This window comes from Erythrolamprus reginae, chromosome 2 (genome assembly GCF_031021105.1).
Source record: "Erythrolamprus reginae isolate rEryReg1 chromosome 2, rEryReg1.hap1, whole genome shotgun sequence".
Classification (NCBI taxonomy): Eukaryota; Metazoa; Chordata; class Lepidosauria; order Squamata; family Dipsadidae; genus Erythrolamprus; species Erythrolamprus reginae.
Genome location: NC_091951.1, coordinates 119,417,679 through 119,445,301, shown reverse-complemented (window position 1 = coordinate 119,445,301; position 27,623 = coordinate 119,417,679). Strand labels below are relative to the sequence as shown.

The following is a 27,623-nucleotide window of genomic DNA, read 5'->3' as shown; positions in this document are numbered from 1 at the left end:
GTTCGGATACTCTTCTGGCCGATGTGATGGCCACTAAGAAGGCCGTTTTGAAAGACAATAGTTGAAGTGAAACATTACGGAGCGGCTCGAAAGGAGGCGCTGTTAGAGTGTCCAGGACGAAGGAAAGGTCCCATGATGGAAATCTGTGTACTGTTGGAGGCCGAAGATTGGAGGCTCCCTTGAGAAAATCTCTCACCCAGGGATGATGGGAGATGGATCTCCAGTCGTTAAGTTTGACTATGGTGGAGATAGCTGCCACCTGTCTGCGAAGGGTATTCGGGGCAAGCCCTTTATCCAGACCTACTTGTAAGAAGGACAGCACGTGGTCCACTGATGCTGCTTGTGGATCCACTCCTCTAGCCCTGCAGAATTGGTAAAAGGCTGACCAGGTAGCCTGGTATATCCTCGTGGTGGAAGGTCTCCGGGCTGCCTGAATTGTAGCTATTACGTCCTCTGGAAGTGACGCTGCCTTCATCCTGTTCCCCTCAAGTGCCACGCGGCAAGCCTCCACCACTGGGGGTCTGGATGGTAGACTGACCCCTGGCTGAGGGAGACAAGGCTGATTGGAAGCCTCCATGGTGGTGATATTGACAGGTCCATCAGATCCGCAAACCATGGACGGCGTGGCCAGTAAGGAGCAATTAATATTATCTCGGCTCTCTCTGCTATCAGCTTTGCAATTGTCCGATGGATAAGACATACTTGTGGAAAAGCGTACAATAGGCCCTCCGGCCATGGGCTCCTGAGGGCATTGACCCTCTCGGCTCCCGGTGACGGGAAGCGGGAGAAAAAGCGTTGCAGGTGAGTGTTGTGTGACGTGGCAAACAGGTCCACTAGCGGTTTTCCGTATCTCCTTGCCACGGCCTGGAACGCCTTCCTCCCCAGGTGCCACTCTCCTGGATGTAGGGTGGACCTGCTGAGCCAGTCTGCCTGCACATTGTCCACCCCCGAGATATGCTCCGCTCTGAGGGATAGCAGGTTTGACTCTGCCCAGGACATGAGGGCGTTGGCCTCCTGCATTAGCCTGCCCGACCTCGTTCCCCCCTGATGGTTGATGTGGGAACGGGTGGCCACATTGTCCGTGAGGATCAGTATATGATTGGCCTGACACTCCTTGTGGAAGGCTTGAAGAGCTAGGAAGACCGCTCTCAGCTCTAGAAGATTGATGTTGGTGTCTTCTAGATCCGCTGGAGTCCACAGCCCCTGCGCCACTTGCGTCTCCGAGTGTGCTCCCCAGCCCGTGAGGCTGGCGTCTGTGGTGATGACCAGTTCCGCTGTCCTCAGGAAGGTGGAACCTTGAAGCAGGGCCGACGAGCGCCACCATGGGAGGGAGCGTCTGACCGCTCTCGGTATTGACACTAGGCGATGAGAGTGGCTGGATCGACTTCGTTGGTAGGGAAGAAGAAACCACTGTAGGGGCCTGGTGTGGAGGCGGGCCCAAGGAATAATCTCGATGCAGGAAACAAAGGTCCCGAGTACTTGTGAAAGGAAGGCCAAGGATGCCTGCTTTTGTTGACAAAGAAGATTCACCATCTCCCTGATCTTCTGTCGACGTTCCTGGGACAGAAAGACCTTGCCTATTTGGGAGTCTATTACTGTTCCCAAGTGAGGGATACACGTAGTAGGAGTCAGATGGCTTTTGGGGAAGTTGATTGTGAAGCCATGGTCCCTTAGGGTTTGAATGGTCACCCGCAGGTCTGACTGTGCCCTCTCTGGATCCCTCGATAAGATGACTATATCGTCCAGATACGCCATCAGGCGCACTGAACTGGATCTGAGGGATGCCGTTAAGACGTCCAAGAGCTTCGTGAAAGCCCGCGGTGCGGATGACAGACCAAATGGCATTGCCTTGTACTGGTAGTGATTGTCGTTGATGCAGAACCTGAGGTATTGCCGGTGGTTTGCGTGCACTGGTACGTGGAGGTATGCCTCCTTTAGATCTATGGAGGTCATCCAATCACCTCTTCTTACGCAGGCAAGAATAGTGCGGAGGGAATGCATTTTGAACCTGACATATTTGATGTACAGGTTGAGCTGTTTCAGGTTCAAGATCAGCCTGCATCCCCCCGAGGCTTTTGGTACTACAAAAACTATCGAATAATACCCCGTCCCCCGTTGATCTGGGGGGACCGGTTCTACAGCCCCAATGTCCAGTAGGTGAAGGACCTCCTGTTGCAAGAGAGCCCTCTTGTGGGGGCAGCTGGTCCAGGGACATTGGATAAAACGTTGAGGTGGTGGGTAAAGAAACTTGAGCCTGAGCCCCTGGTAGACTGTATTGAGGGCCCACGCATCCGTAGTTGTACCGCTCCATGCTGTGGCAAATGCCTGGAGACGGCCTCCAATAGGGATCTCCAAATCCCAGTCATTTCTGCCCACGGAATCCCCTCTGGTTGGTGTTTCCGAAGGGCTTCCTGGATTGCTGATACTGCCTACCCCTATTGCCGTATCCACCTCTGTTACTCCTGAACGTGTTCTGGTTGTATCCGCCAGAGTAAGGTCTTGGATTTTGTGTGCCCGCCGTGGCAGGCTCCTGGCGAAAGGGCTGGCGGCGGTAGAAGGGAGTCTGACGCCTATCTGCTCGCCTGGCTGATTTTGGAAGGACCTTTTTCTTGTCCTTATCTTCGATAAGGACCTTGTCCAATGACTGGCCAAAAAGTTCTGACCCATAGAAGGGTGCTGAAGCCAGGCGCCATTTAGACTTAGCGTCGGCTTGCCAGGATCTAAGCCAAAGCAATCTCCTAGACGACAGGGTCGCTGCCATTGCTCTAGAGGCGAATTTGGCTGCGGTTAAGGTGGCATCCGCTGAGAATTCGGATGCTAAGACCAGTTTGCTGAGGTCTTGTCTAAGCCGTCCATCCTCTGGCCCCACTCTGGCTTGCATCTCCTGCAACCAGAGGATACTGGTCCTGTTGAAGAAAGAGGCGGCTGCAGTCGCCCTCAAGGCCCAAGAAGCCATCTGGTGGGTCTTGCGTATGAGTGTCTCTGCCCTCTTATCCTCCGGCTTTAACCCCTCAGCCAGGTCCGACGGGACCATCGCGTTGGAGACTAAACTCGCAACTGGTTGATCAATGGTTGGGAAGGATAGCAAGTCCTCAATTTCCGGATCGAATGTGTAGAATCTACGATCCATCATGGAAGGCCCCTGTGCTGCCGCTGGATGTTCCCATGGGCGTTTGACGCTTTCCACAAAAATCTGTGAAGATGGTATGTGGTGGGATTCCTTTTGCGGTTCGTTGAATAGTCTCGCAGCTGGTTGTAAGCCTGCTGCTGCCACGGGAGGCTTGGAAGCGTCTGACACAGTGGCTACTAGTTTTGCCTTCCTTAAAAGGACATCGTAAAGGGCTGGTTTGAAAAGCATCACTGAAACAGGCTGATCTGGTGGAGGGGCTTCATCCTCCGACAGTTCGCATTCGTGATCTGTGTCCACCTCCTCCTCCTCCTCCTCCATTTCAGCCTCTTGTGGAAAAGTGGAGGCATGAGGTACAGACCAAAGGTCCCTCCTAGGTGGCCTGTTTTGCGGTCCATCCTTCTGTTGGGAACCAATGGACACGCCATGCGTATATGCAGTGGTTAACATGTCTTGCAAGGCAGGTGGCATAGACTGCCAGGTCTCATTGGCCCTAAGCCCCGCTGCTGAAGGGGTGAATGTTGCAGAAGGGGGCGCATAACGTGGTGGAGGAGGTTGGTACCATGATTGGGTCTGAGGCATCAAAAAGTCAGACCTCTGTGGTTCAGGTAGCAGTTGCGAAGCCTGTCTGTCAGGAGATAATTCTGCGCTGTGCACTGAAGCCACTGAATCTCTCTGTGCCCCTGGGGAGCAGCTAGGAAGCCATTGTGGCAAGGTTGGCTGTGTTGGGCAAGTAGTCAGTGCAGGAGGCGAAGGGATCAGCGGGGCCTGCCTTTGGGTGGCCTCCAGCTGCGCCTCTAAGGCTTTAATCTTCTTTTCTGCTTCCTTTAAGGATGAGGAAGCTTTGGTCTTGGCTCTAGAGGAATGGCCCTTGGTGCTTGACTTCGGGGCCTCCTCCCTCCCAGTTGCAGCCTCGGTAGGAGCGCTGGAAGCTTGATCAGCCATCCCCAATTTTTAATTTACTCACAGTAAGTAAGGTGAAAAAACCCGGTTTCTCGATTGCTCCTAAACTGGAGAAATGTAGACCGACTTAGCTCCGAATTCGCAACAAAATGGCGCTAAGGAACTCGGTAATGGGCAAGGTCGCCCTCTAGGGATGCTGGGAAGTGAGGTAATTTCCGTTGCTGAAAAATGGCGGGCGAAGCCAAGCGCGGGAAAATCCAGGTGGGCGTTGGTTAATTTTTAACGCCTAGCCCTCCAAAATGGCGGGCGCAACCAAGCGGGAGGAATCTGTGGCAGGCATCCTGTTTTCATGCCTAGCCTCCTCTCCGAAGACAACCCTGTCTCGGCTGGCCTCTCCCCTTCCCCGCTGCGTTCTTTTGCTGCTCTTTCCCTCGGCGCCGAAGCTGCAGGCGCGCCGCTCCTAAAAAGCCGACGAACAGCTGATAGTCGGCTTTTTGAATCTGCCGCCGAAATCGGCGGTCTCTTCTGCGGCGCGCAAGAGGGAAGCCTCGGGGATTTCCCCTTTTGGCTTGGAAAACGCTAGCGGTGAGCTCCAAAGGTTGAGGGAGGGGGGTGGGGTGCCACTGGGGCAGCTGTACCTTCGCCCCTCCGAGCTCGGTGAGGTTTGGCCTCGGAGGCTAGGGACCTCAAATAACTCCAACGGCTCTGGGATTAACCACTGGGCATGATGGTGGGGTTTGGCCACGGAGGTCAGGGACCCAGCCCAGGGAGAGCCGTACCTCTGGGCTGCTCCCACGGAGGGTGCGAGCCCTGAGGAGGTAATGAGTTGCAGGTTATACCCACGGAGGGTAGACACCTGAATCCTCTTGTCCTCTTCTGTTTCTGTAAAAAAGAAAAAAAGAGGGAAAAAACAAATAGGAGAAATTAATGCATTTAATACATTTAATACATTTAAAAGATTCTCATGAAACATATATACAAATTTAACAGAGAAGTAAACTCTAGTCCCTATCACTACGACTGAGTTTTTAAGACTGAGCTATAGGGGGGTGGCTACAGGGCGGAGCTAATTATTATGCTAATCTAACTCAGTTCCTAACCAATCAGGCTGAAGTATCACCCATGTTGGACTCTCCGCAGCAGTGCATTGGAGAATCTCCGTAGACATTTAACTATTTACTTTGGAATAAACATTCTTTGAATGATATGGGATTTCCTGAAAAATTGCCAGTTACAGGAACCATTTGCACTTCAGTTTGAGATGATGGCCTCAATGACTCGCTTAAACAATGCAAATGACCAGCTGTCTACAAGGGGCATAAATCCTTCCATTCCCCACTATCTAATCATTGCTGAAGAAGCCTTAGACAAAAAGCGAAACACCTTTGAAGAAAAACCAGAAAGTCCAGTTGGGAAAAATACATCTTTGGAATTAAATGTTTACATCATTTAATGACAGAAGTTGAAATTGCAATAATGATCATATGTCAAGGACAACTTGTAATAATTTGCAAACCCATCCTTCCTAACTACTGTAGATGTTTCACTTCATTCTTCCCTTATTCCTCCTATTTAAGCCACTGAATTGCCTTATTTGTATTAAATCAAAGCTATGCACTTACCTATACATATTTCATCATCTGTTTCTGCATCGCCTATACATTGAAATTTGAAATCATTCAAGGAGTCTGCAAATTTCCGTTTTGCTGAAGACAAATCTATAAAGAGAAGAAAAGTTTTTCAGTGACAACTAATAAACCACAGATTCAGCAAACCTAATTCTAATAACTTGTAGCAATGTCCTTCATTCGGTCATCTAGGCTAGAGAGCAATCTTTGATGTAAAGTAAATAATAAAGGTTCTGCTGAAAGGAAAACTACTGATCCATAAAGTATCTTTTAAAAATAGTTTTTAATCAATCCAAAAAATGAACATTATGTCATAGAAAGCAAAATTGAGAGACGTACTTCATTAAGGGCAAATCTTCGGTGTTCCAATAACAATAAATCATAATTGACAGTTCTCCTACTATAAAGGCTATCCTTACAACACATTATTTAAAGCTGTCATACTTGGTTAACTTTTAAAAATGAACACAACTTTCAGTTCCTAGTTTTAGTAATTATCTGAGGAAGGGCATGAAATAGAGCACATTGAGGATGTTTTAATAAACTATGCCCTTTATTTATTCCTATTGTCCTTTTTTTCTATTTGAATAGTTCTAACATAACCATACCCATGTAGTTGGTTATTATTGCATTTCACTTTGTAATGTTCCATTGTTTTTTTCCACAATGAAAGCCAAAGAGCTAAAACATTCTACGCGACTTTGCCAGATAATGGCAAGAATGCTCTTTTGCTATCAGGATTGAAATGTCATAGTTGTCAGAAAGGCTGGAATGGCAGGCACAAGACAAGCATCAGAGACTTACAGAAAAGCAGAACTAACTCCAGCCTTCATCCTCACCAATATTTGTGCCCAACTATCTTGGCAAAGTTTAGAAATTTACTGTCATTACATCAAAGAAAATTAATCTTGCTAAAACAGTTTCTTAAGGCTGCATCTCAACTGAGAGGAAGGCAGTGTACAAAACACACTGGGAAATGGAAAATGAGACCAGACAGGTACCCATGTATAAAATTAAAAGTGGAGAAATGAAGAGTTTTCTGCAAAACGTTGGGACTCGTGGATAACCAATTAGATAACATTGATGGAAGACTGATTTTTTATATAGTAGCTGCAGACTATTACGCATATGCACAAAAATGGAAGAACACTGAAATACTCAATGGATTGTGAAAATAGCAGAATGTGTAGAATTAGCATAATTGATCTGTTTCATAAGGGGTAAGAAAACAAGTGGGGGTCAGTTTGGTGCAGTGATTAAGGCATTGTGTTAGAAACTGGGAGACTATGGGTTCTAGCTGCGCTTTTCGGCATGAAACCCTGGATTATTTTCTCTCAATTCCAAAAAAAGGCAATGGCAAACCATTTTTGAAAAATCTTGCCAACAAAATTGCAGAGACTTACGTGTATAGCCAGTCTCTTAGAATGGGACACAATTGAAGGAAATAATAATAATAATTTTAAAAAGACAACAACTTAAAGAATGGAAACCTGTTTTAGACTTTTTGCATAAAATATGAAAAAATGAATTGGTGATTTATGGATTTGCTCATTCAAGGGGCTGAATATGTGAAAAGGAGAAACATGTAACTTTTAAAGAGAGAAGAGAGATAACAGGTTTGTTGTAACTGCTCAAACTGGGAACTGCTTCTCCTTTTCTTTTCTTTTCTTTTCCTACCCGCAACTCTTTTCTACTTCTTTTATCTTATCTTTCTTTTTAAATTTCTCTCTATGTTATTTCTTTTATATTACTTTCTTAAAGGGGAGGCTCCTTTGTTCAACAAGGTATAGGGCAGTGATGGCGAACCTTTTTTTCCTTGGGTGCCAAAATAGCAAACATGCACGCTATCACACGCGTGTACATGCCCACACCCATATTCAATGCCCCCCCCACACCCAACTCCCCCATTTTCTGACTTCTGGTGGGCCCAGGAGGCCCATTTTTTTCCCCTTGAGAAAAGCAAAAGCACCCTCCTGTTCCCCTGGAAGCCCTCCAGAGGCCGAAAACGCCCTCCCAGAGCCTCCATATGAGCCAAAAATCAGCTGTCTGGTGCCCACATGTGCGCTGGAGCCGAGCTAGGGCAACAGCTCATATGCCAGCAGATATGGCTCCATGTACCACCTGTGGCACACTTGCCATAGGTTTGCCCATCATGGGTATAGGGAATCAAATTATGAGGTTACTGAATGCAGCAAAAGTTAAAATTGTATGTGTATTTAATGAAGACACTATGTTATGATAAGGGAATGAACAGATAAATATCTTTTAAATTAGTTCATTGTTCATCTGGCACTCCCATGGAGCTCTGATCCATCACCTCTGATTGTATGAAATTGGCATTCTCAATCATAGTTCTTTTGCAGATGACTGAATAGTTGAATGGGAATACTTAAAATGGGCTAATTATAATAGTTACAATGGGAAAATAACTTTGGGAGACAGGAGGAAGAGTCACGGCCTAGAGAACAGCCATGATAAGAGAAATTTGAATCTAAAGTAGAGATGTGGCTAGAGAAAGCATCTCAGAAGGGACCCTCCCTACTTCCTTGGAAAGTAAAGGCAGGGGAGAAGAGGTGGTGGGGTTTTTTGGACTTGCAAGATTACTGTAACCTTATAATAATAGCAGTATTAGTAGTCACGGTTTTGATTTTCTGTCTAAGCCAGTGTTTCCCAACCTTGGGAACTTGAAGATATCTGGACTTCAACTCTCAGAATTCCCCAGCCAGCATTCGCTGGCTGGGGAATTCTGGGAGTTGAAGTCCAAATATCTTCAAGTTCCCAAGGTTGGGAAACACTGGTCTAAGCTACCCCAAAAGGCTGACAATAGGAAAAATTATGAGAATGCTAGGGAAACTAGATTCAGCAGTCCATCTGCATGTAAAAGACAAAGGCTACTTTTATGAAGACAGCAAAGCCCACACTTTGGCCAGAGAGGACCACTGGCTTGAAAGAGGGGTCAAAGGGGCCATCTATGTCAAAACTGAACAGCTCTCTCTCAACCAAAGAAGAGGGATGTGACATTATCCCCAGTCAACAACACAGTCTTTTCAACTGTTCCAAGAAGGCTCCACACCCATTTGCACCAGTCAGGTGACCCTGAGGACACAGATAAACCTCCAGGTGATCTTAACAACTTGGTAGAAGAAAGCAAATGACCAGCTGTCTGCAAGGAATATAAATCCTTCCATTCCTCACAAACCAGTCAGAGCTAAAAAAAAGTTCCTGGATGAGAAACAAAACATCTTCAAAAGAAAATCAGAACGTCCAATTGCCTCTTGAAAAAGCACCTTTGGTACAACCATGATATGGATGACTGAGCATATCCATAGACATGCTAGGGAAAATTAATGCATCTTGCTGATAAATCACTTATTGTACAGTGTTCAGCATCCCTTTGTTTCAATAGATAAAGTAAAATGGATATGGTGCTATTACTATGGATTCTGGTTTGGTTTTATTTTTAGAGACTTCGGTCAAAAAGAGCAAGGCAACCCTGGAAAATGAATCTGTAACACAAGGAGGTCAGCTGTAATTGTGTAAAAAGCAAATCAATATTAACTTCCGTCAGCCAGACTAGAACACTGGGTCTTCTGTTTCCACCAGATGTTATCTGATAAACTTAATTTGAATGGAACAGCATAATCTACTTAATACATCAAATCAGATTAATTCCCGAATCTTTCCATAAGCTTCAAAAACACTTGACTTCTATATTGTTCATGTCAGAAAATAAACAAACAAAAATCTAAACCCATTCTGAAATGGAAGATTCAGACTATACCCCAGGGGTCCCCAAACTTTTTACACAGGGGGCCAGTTCACTGTCCCTCAGACTGTTGGAGGGCCGGACTATAAAAAAAACTATGAACAAATCCCTCTGCACACTGCACATACCTTATTTTAACATTAAAAAAATGGGAATGTACTATTTAGAGGGAGGGAAGAAGTCTGAAATTCATACATGTTTATGTTTTGTTTTTAATTTTCTTTTGTTAACATCTGATTGGCTATACAAGGTTTTATTGGTTTATAGAAAAATGTATAAAAATATTTATAGAAAAATATATAAAGAAGGAAGCACTTTGGCATAATGATTAATAAGTTAGAAATATAATTGGTGTTGTACTTTTTGAAGGAACATTAAGGAGGGAATTTAATTAAAAGAAAAGTATGTACCTGGATGACAACATTAGAAAAAAAACTTTTGCAACTTTTTTGATGATTGATATTAGTTACTGACAAAATACCGCATTTTATTCAGGGAAAATTAGATGGTACATTGTACTGTTTGAATGTATGTTGAGAGAAAATTTTAAAAAAATGTACACACCCCCCCCAAAAGTCTTTCCTTCCTCCGCCCTTCCATTCATTTCATTCTTCCTTCCTTCCTTGTTCCCTCCATTTCTTCTTCCTTCCTTCCTTCCTTCCTCCTTTCCTTCCTTCCTTTTCCTGCCATTTCTCCTTCTTTCCCTCCCTCCCTCCTTCCCACTTCTCTCTTCCCTCTCCCTTTTTTTCCTTCTTTCTCATTTGTTTTGTTTCCCTCTCCCTCGTTCTTTCCCTCCATCATTTTCTCATTTTTCTCTTTTTCTCTCTCACATTCCCTCCCCCTCACTTGTTTTCTCTCCCTCTCTCTCTTGCTTTCTTTCTCTCTCTCTCTCTCCTTTTCTTCTCTCTTCCTTCCTCTCTTCTTTTTTTTTTCTGCCCTGCAACACGCCGCGGGGCAGTCGGCTGCAAGCAGAAGCTCCCAAGACGGTGGCACCGACATCGGGTCGTAGTACATTGCTGGCGCTGCGCTGGGCATGGGCACGGGGCTGGCACTGGCCCGCTGGCTGGTCCAGGACGGAGGTGCCAGCCCCATGCCCAGCGCAGCGCCAGCAATGCACGGCGTCCTGCAACACATCAAGCCGCCGCCGCCGGTGCCTTGCAGCCAACCGCCCCACCGCCGCCTTACGACTACTGCTGTGCCCTCCCGCTTGACCCACGCTGCGCCACCTTCGTGGCTTGCCCTGCTGCCCCGCGCCCACCAGAGCTCCCAGTGCGGCCGAAGCGTGGGGCGGAATAGGTGGCGACGGCTGCTTCAGGCCCGCCCCCGAGCTGAGCTTCCTTTGGCTTCCTTCGAAGCAAAAGCTGCAAAGTTCACCTGCCGCCTTGAAGGAAGCCAAAAGAAGCTCAGCTCAACGAGGACCGGCTGTTGGTCCCTTGAAGCTGCCACCGCCGCCACCGCCCACTGCGGAGATCCCTTCGCCTGAACGGAGGCGGCGGGCTCAAAGGACCAAGAGCCGGTCTTTCTCGGCGCTGAATTGTTGCAGCCTCAGCCTCCGGGCGAAGGGATCTCCTCAAGCAACGCAGCTCCGAAAAGGACCGGCTCTTGGTCCCTTGAACCCGCCGCCGCCTCCGTTCGGGCGAAGGGATCTCCGCAGTGGGCGGCGGTGGTGGTGGCAGCTTCAAGGGACCAAGAGCCGGTCCTCATTGAGCTGAGCTTCCTTTGGCTTCCTTCGAGGCGGCAGGTGAACTTTGCAGCTTTGCCCCGAAGGAAGCCAAAGGAAGCTCAGCTCGGGGGCGGGCCTGAAGCAGCCGCCGCCGCCTACTCCGCCCCGCGCTTCGGCTGCGCTGGGGCCAAGTAAGCTGAGGCTAGGCCCGTCGCCCCCGGCTCCAAGCGCGGGGCCTGGGCGGCGGGCAAGCATCGGGAGGGCCTCCCCGTCGCCTGGCCAGGACATTGTGGCCGTTAACAATTTAGTGCACGGGGGTCCTGATGGCTTGTTTACTGCCCCCTCCAGACGCTCTTGCAGGGCTTCCAGGCTCCCTGCGGGGCAGCAAAGAAGCAAAAAAGCAGCACTCTCCCGTTCTCTCTCTCCCTCTCTTTCTTGTTTTATTTCCCTCTCTCTCACTCTCTTTCTATGTCTCCCTCTTTCTCTCTCTCTCTCCCTCTCCGCAGCAGACCCCCCCCCACACCAAAAGTGCCCAAACGCGCGCAAACCTCACCGGTGCAAAAAAGAAAAAAGAAAAAGCAAAAAAAGCGGCACTGGAGGGACAAAGACGGTCTGCAGCTGAGCGTCTGGAGGAGGAGGAGGCGGAAAGCCAGGGGGCGGGGAGGAAAGCAATTGGCTAATTTCTTTCTCAGAGGAACTGTTGCTGCTCTGCCATAGGGTGCTTTCCTCCCCGCCCCCTGGCTTTCCTCTTCCTTGCCGCCGCCAGACGCTCAGCAGCAGAGTGGAGGGGAGATTCGGGAACTTAGTATATTATATATGGTAAAATCTTGTACGCTGCTGCGGGCTGGGTAAATAGCCTCAGCGGGCCGCATCCGGCCCACGGGCCGTAGTTTGGGGACCGCTGCTATACCCTATAACCTGGGAACTATTCCTGCTTTCTGCTCTCCTGAAAATAATAAGGAAGTGTTCATTTGATAAATGTCTATGGAGATTCTCAGTCATCCAGGCCGTGGTTGTCCCACAGGGGCTTTTTCAAGAGGCAACTGGACTTTGTTTCTTTTTCTCCTTTGAAGATGTTTTGCTCCTCATCTGAGGAGTTGCTACAGTTCTGAAGAAGCTTCTTGGATGAGAAACGAAACATCTAAAAAGAGAGAAACAGAAAGTCCCGGAGCCTCTTGAAAAAGCACCTTTGGGACATTCATTCCACAAGGACATGTTTCCTTTAACCAGAACCATATACTAAACTTTTATCTCTGAGCATTTAGTAGATCATGACGTACCTTTTCCTCTTCATTACACACCACCCTATAACAGTGATGGCGAACCTTTTTTCCCTCGGGTGCCAAAAGAGCGTGCTTGCATGCTATCACGCATGCCTGAATGCCCATACCCAAAATTCAATGCCTGGGGAGGGCGAAAACAGCTTCTCCCATCCCCTGGAGGCCCTCTGGAGGCTGGCAACGGCCTGTTTCCCAACTTCTGGTGGGCTCAGTAGGCTCGTATCCTACCCTCCCCAGGTTTCCCTGGAGCTAGGGGAGGGTACAAATGCCATCCCCCATCCCCCCGGAGGCTCTCTGGAAGCCAAGAATGCCCTTCCAGAGCTTCTGTGTGAGCCAAAAATGAGCTGGTGGCACACACATGCACATTGAAGCTGAGCTAGGGCAATGGATCACTTGCCAGCAGATATGACTCCATGTGCCACCTGTGGCACTGTACCATAGGTTCACCATCACTTTCCTAACACAGGTTAGGAAAAGTTTGCATTATTCAATGTGGGATTTTTGTTAAAAAGGATTAATTACAGCATCATTCAGCCCTATCAGTATTTGGGAGGGATCCAATTGCCACATTCTGCCAGAAAAGAGGGAAGAGTCTCATGTGAAGGATGCAAACTCACTATGTGTTGCTTATGAAGGGGCAGCAATTCAGACGCTGCAGAGCGTATGGCTTAATAAGCTCGGAATGGAATGGAATGGAATGGAATAGAATAGAATAGAATAGAATAGAATTTTATTTGCCAAGTATGATTGAACATACAAGGAATTTGTCTTGGTGCATAAAAGAAAAAGATACATTTGTCAAGAATCATGTGGTACAACACTTAATGATTGTCATAGGGGTCAAATAAGCAATGAAGAAACAATCAATATTAATAAAAATCTTAGGATACAAGCAACAAGTTACAGTCATACAGTCCTAAGAGGGAGGAATCCCAGCGACCAATAAGGTCCCACAGAGTTGACCTTCTACGGGTCCCGTCGACTAAACAATGTCGTTTGGCGGGCCCCAGGGGAAGAGCCTTCTCTGTGGCGGTCTCGGCCCTCTGGAACCAACTCCCCCCGGAGATTAGAACTGCCCCCACCCTCCCTGTCTTTCGTAAACTACTCAAGACTCACTTACACCGCCAGGCATGGGGGAGCTGAGACACCTTTCCCCCAGGCTTTTTTATACTTTGTTTTATGTTTGGTATGAATGTGCTGTTTGGTTGTTTTTAAAAAAAATAATGATAGGGTTTTATATGTTTTTTTAATATTATATTTGTTCCACTGCTATATTGTTTTTATTACTGTTGTGAGCCGCCCCGAGTCTTCAGAGAGGGGCGGCATACAAATCTAATAAGTAATTAATAATAATAATAATAATGATGATGATGATGATGATGATGATGATGATGATGATAGGAATGATGAGACAGTGTATTACACTTACACTGATTCACTGAATACTCCAAATGCTGATTAGTTCTGGGGCTGGGATGAGGGGAATGGGGGACATGCTGCTGTCATGCTTGGAAGCCACCATGTGTACCCCTATGCACACACAGTTTGTATCTGTAACAGGTACACGACTATGCACATAGAGACCCTGCTTACGTCTTCTCCACTTAGAGAGATCCTATTTGTTCTGCTCTGATTAGCACTACTGCTGCAGTCATCACTCCCACAGACGTTGTTTTCGGGGGCCCAGCAGGAATGAGCTGTTTCAGAAACGTCAGCTCCAACAGCACTGAATCAGAAAGGTGCAAAATGGTGGGAAGAGTCATAGGCCCTGCTGAAAGCTATATGGAAATACCTGGAGGGCTACATATGGCTTGTATCTCATGGATTAATCATCTCAGTTAGGTAGGCAGGTAGGTAGACAGACGGAGGTGGAAGAGAGAGAAAGAGAGAAGGAGGAAAATTCTCATATAACATATTCCCAAAATATACAGTAATGAATACTGCACCATGAAAGATAAAGACTCCTTCACGTTAAGCTTCAAGGACATGTCCGCAGAGATTTCTTGATATTTTCCGCATTTTGTACGTTGTTGTTGTTGCTGTGTTTTTTAAAAAACTTCTCAATCTTGTCTACAGCTTTCTTAGTTTTCCCAAATCAACCAAAGACACCTAGCTGCTACTTAAAACATACAAATCAATAATAATGCTGTGTAACACAGGTTTGGTGGATTTTAAACTCCTAGGTTTTGAATGCCTGGTAAATCAGACTTCCTAATAATATCAGTCTATACTGATCTCTGGGAAAATATAAGAACAATATCAAATTTAATATTCAGTCTATATTGTACACTTTAAACATTCCAATCAAAACAGTAAAGTATATTCCTTTCTTTGCCACTAGAAGGCAATCTATACTATTCTGCAGAACACAGACTAAGAGTTCCCCAGAACAAGGAAGCAGGAAGGGATGTGTTTCTTCACAGACAGAAAATCTGAAAATGATAAAGAAAATTCCATAACACCACAAATTCCAATAATTTGCTTTAATATTTTACATTCTCTCAGTTCAAGAAATCCTCTTTTAATAACTGTTAGTTCAAAGCCAACAAAATTGCCAGTTTGGGATCAGTTTCCTTATGTGGAAAAGCTACAAAGTGTTAATTTAGTTTTGATATACTGTAAGAAGCCATTTTTCAGAAAGTTCTCCACAGAACTAACAGCAGTGATACAGTATTTTCTCTCTAATTATGCTTTACAATGTTACTGGATAATAAAACTTATTAGCTCAGATACTATGGCACTGTCCTGGATTAATTGTCTACACTAGGTTGGGTGGAATTTATAATTTCCCATTTGTAACTTAACAAAGAAACAGAGCATCATATATTTATTTTAGAGAAAAATCTAAGGAGGATGGAGGGAAGAAGGAAAGAGAGAAGGAAGAAAGGGAGGGAGGGAGATTTCATGGCTACATTTCCCATTGCAAAAAACACTCAGTATAAACAAACAACTGTTTATCATCCCAAAAGTGATATTTATGCTGACTGTAATTTGAAAGGCCTACATTTAATTACACTCACACACACACAGGGTACAAAAGTCATATACCATGAAACTTAAGGCAGATGTTAACAACACATAATGTGCATAATAGAGAACTATTACTTAGAATGATGCCATAGAAATTATTTTTTTCACATTAAAGTCCTTCATTTGGCTTGCAGAAAAAAAGAACAGCCTCAGATACTCTACAGTCTTAACACACAAGAGACCAGCTATACAAAGACCCTAGAGGACATAATTGTGAAGGGAATTCCCATGTAGACAATGAACACTATTATTTGCACAACAGCGAATAATTATTTACTTCCCACAGGAGATCAATTATCAGAGCATGTCAACCTGAAACATGAAATACACAGTGGGGCTCAGAAACATGAAAAAGGTTAGTGGCCAGATTACACTCTCCCAGAAAAGGAAGACCAACTAATCCAAATAGTTTTGACACTGACTGTTGCAGAGTCCCTTTGTCAAAATTCCAAAGAAACTCACAGGGAATCAAATATTTTAAAATTGTTGGAATGCAAGTAAAATAAGACAAACAACATTTCGAGAAATGGTTCAGTGTAAACTGTTAAATTACTGCATTGTATCACTCAGCATTCTCAGAATATAATCTCAGACTGTAATAAACTCTCAAGAGAAAAGAAATCCACAAATGGAATCCAGACACTCTCTTCTCTAATATTAGCATCTTGCTGTATAGGGGCCACCTGCATTTTTACTGCTAGGATTCTCAACCAGCATTAGGAGCCGAGCCATGTGAGTATCTGACTGTGCCCTGAGTACACTCCAAAGACCTCCATTGCAAACAAGAGACAGTTTGGAGTAAAGGACCAAAACGTTGGACGCCATTGTGCCTGGAAAATCTGCTTTTACTGCCTTCTATTCCCTCCTTCACAGAAATAGCAATTTCAGTAATAAAATGTCTAACCCCCATGTGTTCTGCCAGGCTCTCTGATAGGAGCCTCCCGAAAATTCAAGGGTACAAATTTCAGACACACACACACGTTTGAAAATTCAAAACAATGTTCTTTATCACAAAATTCAAAATAAACTAAGCACTCTTTTTGTATTGCAAAGAGCACTCGTCCCAAAACAACCGGGTAGTCTGTACAATTTCCCTTAAGCAGTCATTAAGTACTTAGCTAGCAGCTGTGAAGAAACTTCACACCCCTTCTTCTTCCAACGAAGTGAGACACACATACACACACACGTTGCTCTGCTTTGGTTTCAAAGGCATGAAAAATCAACAAACAAAGTCCAGAAAACAGCAACACACGATTCCTGAAGAACTGCGATCAGATACTCTTCCACAATGGCCAAACCCACATGCTGCTATTTATAGCAGCAGCCCTAATTACTGGAGCCCCACCCAAACACAGGTGGCCTCTCTTATCTCCTGTAATATGTCCTAACTTGGTCTCTTCTACACATAATTCTGCACTTGCGTGGGTCCAAGACGTCTTTATCCGAATCAATGGAAGATAATGGAGATTGACTGCCTGGGCTGTGTGCCAAGCCCCCCTCTTCCAAGTCACTCCCACCTTCTTCTTCGTCCAAGGAAACTAAACTCTGAACTGACTCTGTCGGCAATAACACAGGCCTATGACATGTTGAAGTTTCCCATGCATCCACCTCCACATTCCCTGGGGCAGGAGCTGGGCCAGAGCCAACCACAACACCATGCAAACCCTTTTCTTTCTCTAAAGATTCCCTCTCTCTTTTTTACTTTGCTTTTAAAGGCTGTCATCTTCATGATTCCTTCCCCTATGGCCGTGATGGCGAACCTATGGCAGGCTGGCCAGAGGTGGCACACAGAGCTCTCTGTGTGGGCATACATGTCCAGCATACCAGCCATTTGATCTTCGTGCATACTGGAGCACTGGAAACCCAAAGACCAGCTGGCCGGGGTGAATACATGTGATGGTCAGATGGTCTTTGGGTTTCTGGTGCTTTGGTGCTTTGGTGCATGCAAACATGAGCTGGCCGGCCCACATGTGCATGCACGACTCCCAAAGACCAGCTGGCCAGCACGTACATGCACCACTAGTCAGCTGGTCTTTGCGTTTCCAGTGGTCCAACGCACACACACATGTCCCATTTTGGGCACTCGGTGCCAAAAGAGGTTTCCCATCGCTGCGCTATGGTCTCGCTTCACTATTAACATCATTCAGATCAATGGGAGAGACCCACAATTTTCTTTTGCAGCAAGTACAATTAATGCAGGAAAATTCATTGCCTATTACCGGAGACTCTTTCCAAGATAATCTGCAAAGTTACATTCTCTTGATGTATAAGGATAAAGAAATTACCCCCATGATTTGCAAAGCAAAATGGACACTACTATCACTGCCTTAAATGGATCCTCTATATGCAATTAGATCATATTTCAGGCGTGCAGAAGGCAGTCAAATACAGTGGTACCTCTACCTAAGAATGCCTCTACTTAAGAACTTTTCTAGATAAGAACCGGGTGTTCAAGATTTTTTGCCTCTTCTTAAGAACCATTTTCTATTTAAGAACCCGAGCCCGGAAAAATTTCCCAGGAAATTTGAGAGCGGCACGAAGGCCCGGCCAGTTTCCTGCCATTCCTCCTGGGTTTCTCTCTCTGGCGCAGTGTATGGGAGGCACGTGCTCCTCCTCACCACCTTCGAATCCCTCTTTTTTAAAAAAAAAAACCTCAAAGTTTTGGATTTTTTTGATTCACCTCACCTCACCTTCTTCCTTCAGCAGCGACTTTCCTCCTCCTCTTCTTCCTCCTCCTCCTCCCACCCAAATTCTGAGCTTTTATTTCTTTCCTAATGGGTTTGCACACATTATTTGCTTTTACATTGATTCCTATGCAAAAGAATGCTTCTACTTACAAACTTTTCTACTTAAGAACCTGGTCACGGAACGAATTAAGTTCTTAAGTAGAGGTACCACTGTAAGTAAAGAAGGTTAAAGGATGATTCTAAGAAACTTAGAATTCCAGTCTAGTGTATTGGATAGAAAGAGGGACACTGGGCTTTTTAGTCCTGCCTTAGGCATGAGGCCAACTGTGTGATCTTGGGCCAATCCCCCTCTCTCTCAACCTTAGCAAGAACTAGGCAGTGACAAACCACTTCTGAAATCTTGCCAAAAAAACTGCAGGGGTTAGTCCAGACAGTCATCAGGAGTCAACTCTGACTCAAAGGCATGCACAACACTAAGGAATTTAAAAAGCAACAAGTGTTTGGCACTTTCAAACAAGGTTGCTTCAAAGGCTTGTTATTCTAAAAAGAGACACTTCATAGAACAGCAGAATGATGAATGCTGACTTTGCATTTGAACATCTTCCTTTTGTGTAATTTACAGTAAAGAGTAAGGACATACTTCTCCATTTTCTGAGTTTCCACACATTGTAAGATTATTGATACACAACTTGGTTTCTAAATATCCCCCTGTGCCTATGAACAGTGAGGTTCTCCAACAGTTCAGCTCATCTAAAATCTAAGAAGGAATCAATAACAGAATTGCACTGAAACCCTGGTTCTGAGATACAATGCTTATAATGTATCATCATCATCATCATTTTACCCACTGTCTATCCACTGCAGAATGAAGGCCTCTTCAGCATGTATCCAACCAATACGGTTCTGAACCTTCTTTTACCATTTGGGCCCACAATACTTGCTGATGTCATCAATACATCTATGTTTTAGGTCTCTTTAATGGATGCTTTTTATCACATGGGATCCATTCTATGACTGTTTTAGTCCACCTGCCTATATTACATTACATTACATTACATTACATTACATTACATTACATTACATTACATTACATTACATTACATTACATTACATTATATATTATATTATATTAATTATTGTATTATACTATACTATACTATACTATATTATATTATATTATATTATTATATTATTCATTACATTACCTCATAATCTAGAATTTAAGAATTTGGACATTGGCTATAATACAAGCCAAGGCCCTTGCTTCATCTTAGTTTGCTGTAAATGAGTTCTATGCAAAAACAAATAATGAATTCAGTCTTTGCTTGCCTATAATTAGACTAATTGAGTCTCAGGAGAAGGGTGACATAGAAATCGAATTAATAAATAATAAATAAAGATAACCTCCTGTAAAATGATTACCAGGATACTCAAACTCAAATGTCTTATTCACTCACACACAGAGAAATAACTGGATTCCTTATGGAGAGCATTCTAGAAAGGTGATGCTATCAGCAAGCAGATCTTCTTCCTAACCCAAATGATAGACTCTTCCTGTGAAATAATCAGCAAGGTCTCTTCCACTGATATTAGCAATTATACAGCCAATAATGGGTACATGATTCACTAATTACAGTAATCTGGTGTCAGGTTGACCTAACCTTAATGTAACCTAAGAGGGCCATGAATATGATTTGTCTTAGTTTAAAGTGGACATATGAATTCCAACCTCTACATTTGTCTGGGAAATACCAATCAGATCTATTTTTTATTAGAATTCGTGAAATTACAAAAGAGGAGATAGAATATACACCAGAGGGTATGCTTTTAGGAATTTGGAAAAGACATTACTCTAAGCAAACGCTCTTCCTAATGACACACATAAACACCGCAGTTAGAATTTCACTGGCACAAATGTGGAAAAACGAACAGACCCCATCGGAAAGCTTAATTATTGACAAAATATATAGATGTGTAGAGATGGACGAAATGGCAAATTCAATTAAGGGAACAAAATATAAAAAATCTAAAGAATTATGGCACAAATGGCATGAATGGATTCAAAACAAAAACTGAAAATGTAACAATACAAAGTATCAGTATATCCAGAAAGAATAATGGAAATGAAGTAAAAACATGAGATGAATGATTTCTCTTTTTCTTCTCTTTTTTTCTATCTTAATATTATGCTTTACTTATCTCAGGGACCGCCTTCTGCTGCACGAATCTCAGCGACCAGTTAGGTCCCACAGAGTGGGTCTTCTCCGGGTCCTGTCAACTAAACAATGCCGCTTGGTGGGACCCAGGGGAAGAGCCTTCTCTGTGGCGGCCCCGGCCCTCTGGAACCAACTCCCCCCCCAGAGATTAGAATTGCCCCCACCCTCCTTGCCTTTCGTAAGCTACTTAAAACCCACCTCTGCCGCCAGGCATGGGGGAATTGAGATTCCCTTTCCCCCTAGGCCTTTACAATTTTATGCATGGTATGTCTGTATGTATGTTTGGTTTTTTAAATTAATTGGTTTTTAATCGTTTTTAGTATTGGATTATTATTGTACGCTGTTTTATGATTGCTGTTAGCCGCCCCGAGTCTTCGGAGAGGGGCGGCATATAAATCCAATAAATAAATAAATAAATAAATGATACTTATATTTGAATGTACATAATTTAATAAAACATATAGAGAAAGGAATGACATATTCAAAAGGTAATAGAAATGGATTAAGATCTGTAAAAACAAAACAAAACATGTGAGAAATACTTTCTTTCTTTTTCTGAAAACAATAAAGAAACTTAAAAAAAAAGAATTCACGAAAGTTGAATTCCTCAAACTTCCCTAATCCATACCAATCGTTTTTCACGAAATCTATTACTTAGAGCTATGGAAAATGTAGTCTGAAGCAGATTTTACAGTTGGTAACACAACTTGATGCTCCTTTTCTTGTATGGCAGTTTGGAGACAAAAATAATGTTAGAGGCATTGCTGAAAGAGAGGAATTGTTTGGGTTTGCTGTCTTGTAAAATTGATTGTTTTAATTTTGTGCTCAGGAACCAAAATACATCTTAAAGTCTTGCTGAATTTTGTGACTGGGAAGAATTTGGAACAAATTTATGGTAAAAGCTTCTGTTAAAAAATGGGGCATTTGTAAACACAAATTATGGAAACCAAAATAGTAAAAATTAAACAATAAAAAGTAGTATGAGATGGTGGTATGTATGTATGTATGATTTGATTTGATTTGATCTGATCTGATCTGATTTGATTTATATGCTGCCCCTCTCCGTAGACTCGGGGTGGCTCACAACAGCAATAGAACAATTCATAACAAATCTAATAATTTTGAAAACATTTTAAAACCCCCATTATTAATCAAACATGCATACAAATATACCATACATAAATTGTATAGGCCTGGGGGAGATATCTCAATTCCCCCATGCCTGGCGGCAAAGGTGGGTTTTAAGGAGTTTGCAAAAGGCAAGGAGGGTGGGAATCTCCGGGGGGATCTGGTTCCAGAGAGTTGGGTCCACCACAGAGAAGGCTCTTCCCCTGGGACCCGCTAAATGACATTGTTTAGTCGACGGGACCCGGAGAAGGCCAACTCTGTGGGACCTAATCGGTCGCTGGGATTCGTGCGGCAGAAGGCAGTCCCGGAGATATTCTGGTCCGATGCCATGAAGGGCTTTATAGGTCAAAACCAACACTTTGAATTGTGACCGGAAATTGATCGGCAACCAATGCAGACTGCATTGGTATATACTGAATAAATAAAATAAATTAATAAAAGAAAAACAAAATGAAATTAGACCAAGAATAGTGCCAAAATGGAAGCGAGTGGAAATCCATAGCATTGTCACATCCCAGATAAGAGAGCTTCATTCAGATTGCACTGCTGCACTGAAAATATAATTTGGTCTTTCATCTAATTGTTGAAGTGGGGATGAGAAAGAAGTTTGGCTTCTCTGCAGCTTATGCATACATATGAGTGCACACAGATCCAAATTCTCTTTCTTCTTTCTGTGATGGTTCTTCCTCCAAGTTAAAATTTAGCTGTCATTCCCCTCCAGACTTCCATTCAGCTAAATTATTATTTTTCTGATTGTAGGATCATGCATACATTTAGTCAGTGGTTAGAATGAAGTACTGGAGGCTGTCAGCTGCCTGCAATTTGGCAGTTCGAATCTTACAAGGCTCAAGGTTGACTCAGCCTTCCATTCTTCCAAGATCTGTAAAATGAGGATCCAATTTGTTGCGGGCAATATGCTTACAGAGGGCCGTAAAGCACTGCAAAGCAGTATAAGTGCTATTGCTATTACGGTAGTCCTCCACTGCCCACATTTACTAGAAGAATGTGAAAAGCATACAGCTTCACAAATCATAATCTAAAATCTCAGATTTCTAAGCAGAAATCTGTTACTGTTACTATCGTTGTTAATAACCCAAAGTATATTTCTTCATCTTCCCAGTCAATACAAGGGCTTTCTAATATGGCTCTTGGCCACTAACTCACATAACATGTCAGGTATACAGAATCCTGTTTACAAATAGTCCTCGACTTAGAACCACCAATTTCATGATGGTCCAAAATTACAACAGTCTAGGAAACGGTGCTTTATTAGACTTTCATTCTTGCACCCTGCCAAAGGGTGCAAGAGGGGACTTGAAAACCTTTAGCAGGCATCTTTTTTTGGAGGCAGGTGATTCCTCAAGTGGGTTGGGAGACCCTGGGAGGTGTGAAAGAGGATACTTGCAAATGTTTTTTTACTCAAGAGCTGGAAATCTCACTGGGATTTTGGCAGGGAAGATTTTCAGCTGCTGAACAAGACCTCCAGCATCTCCCCCACCTTCCCTAGGCAGCCTAGCACTTTGTTAGCTTAACAACAGTAGCACATAGACTGATATACTACTTCATAGTGCTACTGTGACTAATATATTACTTCATTTTACAGAGTCAGCCTATTGCCACCAATTATCTGGCTCCTCATTTTACCAACCTTGGAAAGATGGACAGCTGAAACAACCTTGAGCTGGTCAAGACTGAACTCCTGGCAGTGGGCAGAGTTAGCTTACAATACTGCATTCTGATCACTGTACCACCATGGTTCCATTACCTGCAAGATGACCTGCAAGATTACATAACAATCACAATGGTAAAGTGCCAGGATTGCAGTTGTTGAGAAAAGCTTGATGACTGCTTTGCTCAATGTCTGAGATTCTGGCACCAACTGTGGATATAACTGCAGGGTTACCTTTAGTAAAGGGAAATAACAGCTTAACTCATTTTTAATAAACATACACACACAACACATAATATGTAGAGGTGCAAAGACACATGCAATAAGTTTAGCCTTTCCCCAAAAGCATTCTTATATAATTGAACTTTTATCTGGGCCATAAGGCACAGTTATTAAGACAAACTACTCCTCTTTAAAAATAATTAGGAAAACTCACATAAAATTCCAATTGATAAGGATTGCTTATATTATGTCCCAATTTCAGTATTTTAAAAACAGTACATTCAAATTGTCCAAAGATGCATTTCTCTAGGAAACAGATGAAGGTTTTCTCAACCTCAAAAATGAAACTAAGAGAGGACCTAATTTCATCTTCTAGAAAGGGAATCCTAAATCTTGTTACATTTTACAAATTAAATTAATTCCCTCTGTGACTTTCAACATTATGGATGAAAGGAAAATTAGAATCAACACTAAAGCAGAAATATACTTGAGTATCCCAAGGCTCTGTTTTAGGCCCAGTACTCTTCAACATCTTCATCAATAACTTGGATGAGGGGATAGATGGGGAACTCATCAAATTTGCAAATGAGACCAAACTGGCAAGAATAGCCAACTCTCCAGAAGATAGGCTCAAGACACAGAAGGATCTTGACAGACTTGAACATTGGGCGCTACCAAACAAAATGAAATTCAATGGTGAAAAAAGGAAGGTTCTACATTTAGGCAATAAAAACAAAATGCACAGGTACAGTATATGTGGTACCTTGCTCAACAGTAGTAACTGTGAAAGGGATCTTGGAGTCCCAAGTGGACAACCATTTAAATATGAGTGTGTAGCAGCTGCCAAAAAAGCCAACACAGTTCTAGGCTGTATAAACAGAGGCATAGACTCAAGATCACGTGAAGTGTTAGGACCACTATATAATTACTTGGTAAGACCACACTTGGAATACTGCATTCAGTTATGGTCACCATCTTGTAGAAAGGATGTTGAGACTCTAGAAAGAGTGCAGAGAAGAGCGACAAAGATGATTCGGGGACTGGAGGCTAAAACATATGAAAAATGGTTGCAGGAACTGGATATGTCTGGTTTAATGAAAAGAAGGACTAGGAGAGACATGATAGCAGTGTTCCAATATTTCAGGGGTTGCCATAAAGACGAGGGAGTCAGGCTATTCTCCAAAGCAGCTGAGGGTAGGGCAAGAAGCAATGGGTGAAAACTAAAGAAAGACTGAAGCAACTTAGAACTAAGGAGGAATTTCCTGACAATTAGAACAATTGATCAGTGGATGCTCCAACACTAGAAGGTTTTAAGAAGATGTTGGATAACCATTTGTCTGAAGTAGTGTAGAGTCTCCTGCCCAAGCAAGGGATCGGACTAGAAGACCTCCAAGGTCCTTGTTGGAGGCATTGATTGACAAACCAATGCCTCCAACTGTATGTATGTATGTATGTTCTGTTCAAAGACCAGTTTTATAGGAACTGGTGATCCTGGAGTAAGAGGTCCCATCCAACTCTGTTGTTGTTGTTATTGACAAACCAATGCCTCCAACTGTATGTAAAGTACAGATCACAATTTTCTGCTGAGCATAATAGATACAGCCATAAATTATAAATACTGAACTATCCATATACAGAACTTAATTGTCCAGGAGAGCCAATGTTAATTGCTCTGTTCAAAGACCAGTTTGATAGGAACTGGTGATCCTGGAGAAAGAGGTCAGCTAAAAGTCTTATCTCAATTATTGGGTCATCTTATATCTCTTTACTTTAATGTAATTATATTTTATTCTATATTGTCTCACTGTAGACTCTTTTATCTCATTTCACTGTAACTTACCTTATTTTATTGAATCTTACCGTACTTACTAGCGTCTGGTTTGATATGGCCAATTTGCTAATCAGTAAAGTATATTATATTGTATTATAACCATTAATGTTACATCTGCTCTTAAATATGGGAGAAGTGCTCTTTTTCCTCCTTCTCCGCTGTCCCTGTATGGGGGCAGCCAACGAGCATTGCTTCCTTAGCTTTGAAAAGCTCATGACTCAGTTCCTCATGGAGAGAAGCAAAGAAACGTAGGAGGACAAGGAGGAGGAAGAACTGTTGGCAAACCTCTGATCTAAGACCATGAGCAATTCCCTTTAATGTTTTTTCATATAAAAACATCTTGGTACCAACACCTTCCTTTCCATCTTATGAAATAGAAAGATGCATTAAGAACTCTGATCATCCTACAGATAAATAAAAAATCTGTGGATACCAGTAGTTGTGGGCACTGGGATTATTGTTTCTGAGTTTTCCCCCGCATTTGCTTCTTGTTCATTCTTATATTTTAATAAAAGCAAACAAACCCTCAAGAGAGACACAGTTCAAACATTTACGTACTATATGTACGGTAATGGAACCAAATACAAATCCTCTATTAATCTTTATTTTACAAATGTTTTTCCTTTTAAATGTTGCAGAAATACAGAAACAGAATTACAATCAAAATGGTGCACATCTTGTGATGCCATGGTCTATTTGCTTGAGAAAGGTGTATGGATGCTTCAAAGAGAATTCACACTGGTTGAGCAATATAAATCCTCTACCATAAACACAGCACATTCAGTCAAATCCAGTTAGATAGGTTACTACACATGGGTTGAGAGACCATAGGTATCTCCTTTGGAAACCATTAATTAAGACAAGTAGCAGATGAAATGAATCTAATTCAGGTTTCTGCCTAGTGACCTTCCTCTTCACCAAAATCAACTGCAACCCTTCAAAGCCTTAGTAAGACCACACCTGGAATACTGCATCCAATTTTGGTCACCACATTACAAAAATATGCAGAGATTTGTAAATAGTGCAAAGAAGAGCAGCTAAGATGATTAAAAGCCTGGAGACTAAAACATATGAAGAACATCTGCAGGATTTGGGTTTGGCTAGTCTAGAGAAAAGAAGGACTAATGGGGACATGATAGCAGTATTGCAGTATTTGAAGGGCTACTAAAAAGATAAGGGATTTATTTTCCAAAGCATCAGATGGCAATTTATTTTCCAAAGCACCAAAGGGTGAGACAAGAGACACTGGATGGAAATAATGGATGGAAATTAAGGAGAGAATAGGCGTTGATTGCTTACCTGAACGCCTCTTCTCGTACGGTGAGCGGGTACAGCAGTCACATGGGTTGCTCATGTCCAATCCGGTGGAACTGAGCCTAGTATTAAAAAAGCTTGCCGGATCCGCCCCTTCCCCAGAATTCGCGAATCCATAGACTAGGCTCAGTTGTGAAGCTCTGTAGTGTTCAACTCTCATTGTTAGAGGAAGAAAGAGATAGAAAGGTAAAGAAGACACATACAAGGGCGGGAAGTGACTGCTGTACCCGCTCACCGTACGAGAAGAGGCGTTCAGGTAAGCAATCAACGCCTATTCTCCGTACTGAAGGAGCGGGTCCAGCAGTCACATGGGACATACCCAATAGATGGTCCCTAGGGTGGGATTAGCTTGCTATCGTGTGAGATAACGGATTGGAGTACCCTTCTGCCGAAGGCAGCGTCCGCTGAAGCGTAAGAATCAATTTTGTAGTGCCTGATGAAGGAATTTGGCGAGGCCCAAGTGGCTGCTTTGCAGACCTCCTCCAACGGGGCTTGAGTCGCCCAAGCGGCCGAGGTGGCTGCGCTCCTGGTGGAATGCGCAGTGATGTTCCTTGGAACTGAGAGGGAGGCCGACTCATAGGCCTTAGATATAGTCCCTCTGATCCAACGGCCTATTACTGTTGAAGACACTTTGGCCCCCATGACTCTGGGATGATAGGCTACAAAAAGTGCTTCTGACCTCCGAAAGGGTCCTGTGCGTTGGATATATATTCTCAGCGCTCTGGTGAGATCCAGGGTGTGCCATCTAATTGCCAAGGGATGGTCTCGTTGGAGGCAGAAGGAAGGTAGGACAATATCCTGAGATCTGTGGAACATGGAACTGACCTTGGGTAAGAAGGTGGGGTCCAGTCGCAAGACTACCTTGTCCTGATGGAATTGACAAAGGTCCTGCCTGATTGAGAGGGCAGCCAGCTCCGAAATGCGTCGTGCAGAGGTAATAGCCACCAGGAAGGCTACCTTAAAGGATAGGTACCTGAGGGACGCCGATTTTAGGGGTTCGTATGGTGCCTGCGTGAGGGAGTGGAGAACCCGTGGCAAGTCCCAGGATGGATACCTGTGGACCTTGGAAGGTCTGAGGTTGGCAATGCCCTTGAGGAATTCCTGAACTTCAGGGAAGGATCGGAGAGGCTGTCTGCGGGGGCCCCCTAGGACAGATGAA

General features: G+C 43.7%; 1 protein-coding gene across 5 annotated transcripts in view; it reads right to left on the bottom strand.

Moving 5' to 3' along the window:
• The window catches only part of ARHGAP26 (Rho GTPase activating protein 26), a 333,358-nt gene that overhangs the window by 216,538 nt on the left and 89,197 nt on the right, over window positions 1-27,623 (bottom strand). For all 5 annotated transcript variants that reach the window (XM_070739344.1, XM_070739347.1, XM_070739342.1 and 2 more), the window contains exon 2: window positions 5,653-5,748. In XM_070739344.1, the coding sequence (XP_070595445.1) occupies window positions 5,653-5,748 (96 nt within the window). The remainder of the gene's footprint in view (window positions 1-5,652; window positions 5,749-27,623) is intronic.